The following is a 1,708-nucleotide window of genomic DNA, read 5'->3' as shown; positions in this document are numbered from 1 at the left end:
TCAAACATTCTCAGGAGTGAGACAGTCAGTGATTTCTTTATGCCTGGTTTGAAACGGTGGAATGAACAGTTGGTTATGAGCTCGTTTCAACAAGGTGATGCTCGATTAATTCTTGATGCTATTATTCCTCAAAATCAAGTCCAAGACCGAATTACTTGGTCTGGGTCTAGCACTGGTAAGTATAGTGTCAAATCGGGTTATGTGTTTTGGCAGGAGCATTACTCTCAATGTACCAGGGTGGTGACATCTGCTGGATGGAGTAAAATCTGGGGAGTATAGGTTCCCCATAAAATCAGAATTTTCTTATGGAGGTTCTGTCGTAACTACGTCCCAGTAAGGAATATCCTGCGGTCTAAGGGAGTAAATGTCCCTATCTTATGTCCGGTTTGCGTCTCAGATGTTAAACATCTCCTCCACGTTTTTTTCGATTGTGAATATGCGACTCATTGTTGGCAGTATCTTGGGTACCAATTGGACATGAGTGCTGTTGAGTATGCCCCGCTTTGGTTGCTTCAGAAGTTAAGTTTGGGTGGTAGTGAGGAACTAATTACTATAGCCACAGGGCTGTGGGGCATATGGAATGCTCGTAACATGAGAATGTGGGATAGTAAGGTCTTAACTCCTGCCTTAGCCATGGAGTGGAGTAAGAAGCAGGTGAATGAGTGGCGTGAGGTGAGAAAAAGAAGTCGTGGGGTACAGGGCAGTATCTCAACGACGAATCAAGCTGCAGCTAGAGCTTGGATTGCTCCTCAGGAAGGAGAGTTTAAATTAAATGTAGACGCTTCTGTTGTAGAGGGGCAACCATTTTTTACGGTGGGGATGGTCATCAGGGATCATGCTGGGCAGTTTGTGCAAGGGAGAAATTCGAAGACTGCAGGTGTTGTTTCAGTTCTGGAGGCTGAGGCATTAGGTGTGCTTGAAGCTTTGTCTTGGCTGCATACCCTTCCAGATATGAAGGTTCTGGTTGAGTCTGATTCTCTTAATGTAGTGAATGCAATTCTTGCTGACATGGAGTATCAAGTAGAAGTAGGTCATGTCATTGAGGCGTGTCGTTCCTTGCTAGGCGAGTTAGTGAATGTCTCTGTGCGGTTTGTTAGAAGGCAAGCGAATAAGGTGGCCCATTTGATGGCGCGTGTACCTTGTTCTCTAAATTGCCACAATATGTTTTCATCTCCTCCACATTCTGTGTTGGAGTCTATTGTTTCTGATGCTTTGATTTTTTAATGAAGTTTTCTGAGTTTCAAAAAAAAAAAAAGCTTTTTAATGGATATTAGTGTGTTATGATTTGATATTTCTAGAATAATTGGACTTGTATGCCTTACAAACTGTCTTAATATTTTTATACGTGGATTTCAGTAATTTTTTAGAGTAATTATATTATATGACTGACAAAGTATTTGAGAAAGATCCATATAAAATTTTACAAAGTATTTAAGACTCGCATCGAAATTCCAACGATAATAAACAATAGCTCAACTTTCTGTCACTTATGTGAAGATAATTGTGCATTACTAGTTTCACAAGTAGCGTAGTTTGAGTAGTTTTAAATGTTTTTATAATTTTTTTAGATTCAATTTTTTAAAATATTTTATGTATTGAACGATTTAAAAACCACAATATATTTGATTATTGGTTTAGTTTATTTTTTGTTTCACAGTCAAAGTACAGTTAGTTAACAAGTTAGTTAGCAAGTCAGAGTTTTATCCCC

General features: G+C 38.9%; 1 protein-coding gene across 1 annotated transcript; it reads left to right on the top strand.

The window, feature by feature from the left end:
* Window positions 1-477: 477 nt before the first annotated feature.
* LOC141695553 (uncharacterized) lies at window positions 478-1,224 on the top strand. Its single transcript, XM_074499792.1, has one exon. The coding sequence runs from the start codon at window positions 478-480 to the stop codon at window positions 1,222-1,224; it is 747 nt and encodes a 248-aa protein (XP_074355893.1).
* Window positions 1,225-1,708: the final 484 nt, after the last annotated feature.

This window comes from Apium graveolens, chromosome 11 (genome assembly GCF_009905375.1).
Source record: "Apium graveolens cultivar Ventura chromosome 11, ASM990537v1, whole genome shotgun sequence".
NCBI classification, from domain to species: Eukaryota; Viridiplantae; Streptophyta; class Magnoliopsida; order Apiales; family Apiaceae; genus Apium; species Apium graveolens.
Note: the sequence above shows the minus strand (reverse complement) of the source record. Positions and strands in the feature narration are given on the sequence as shown.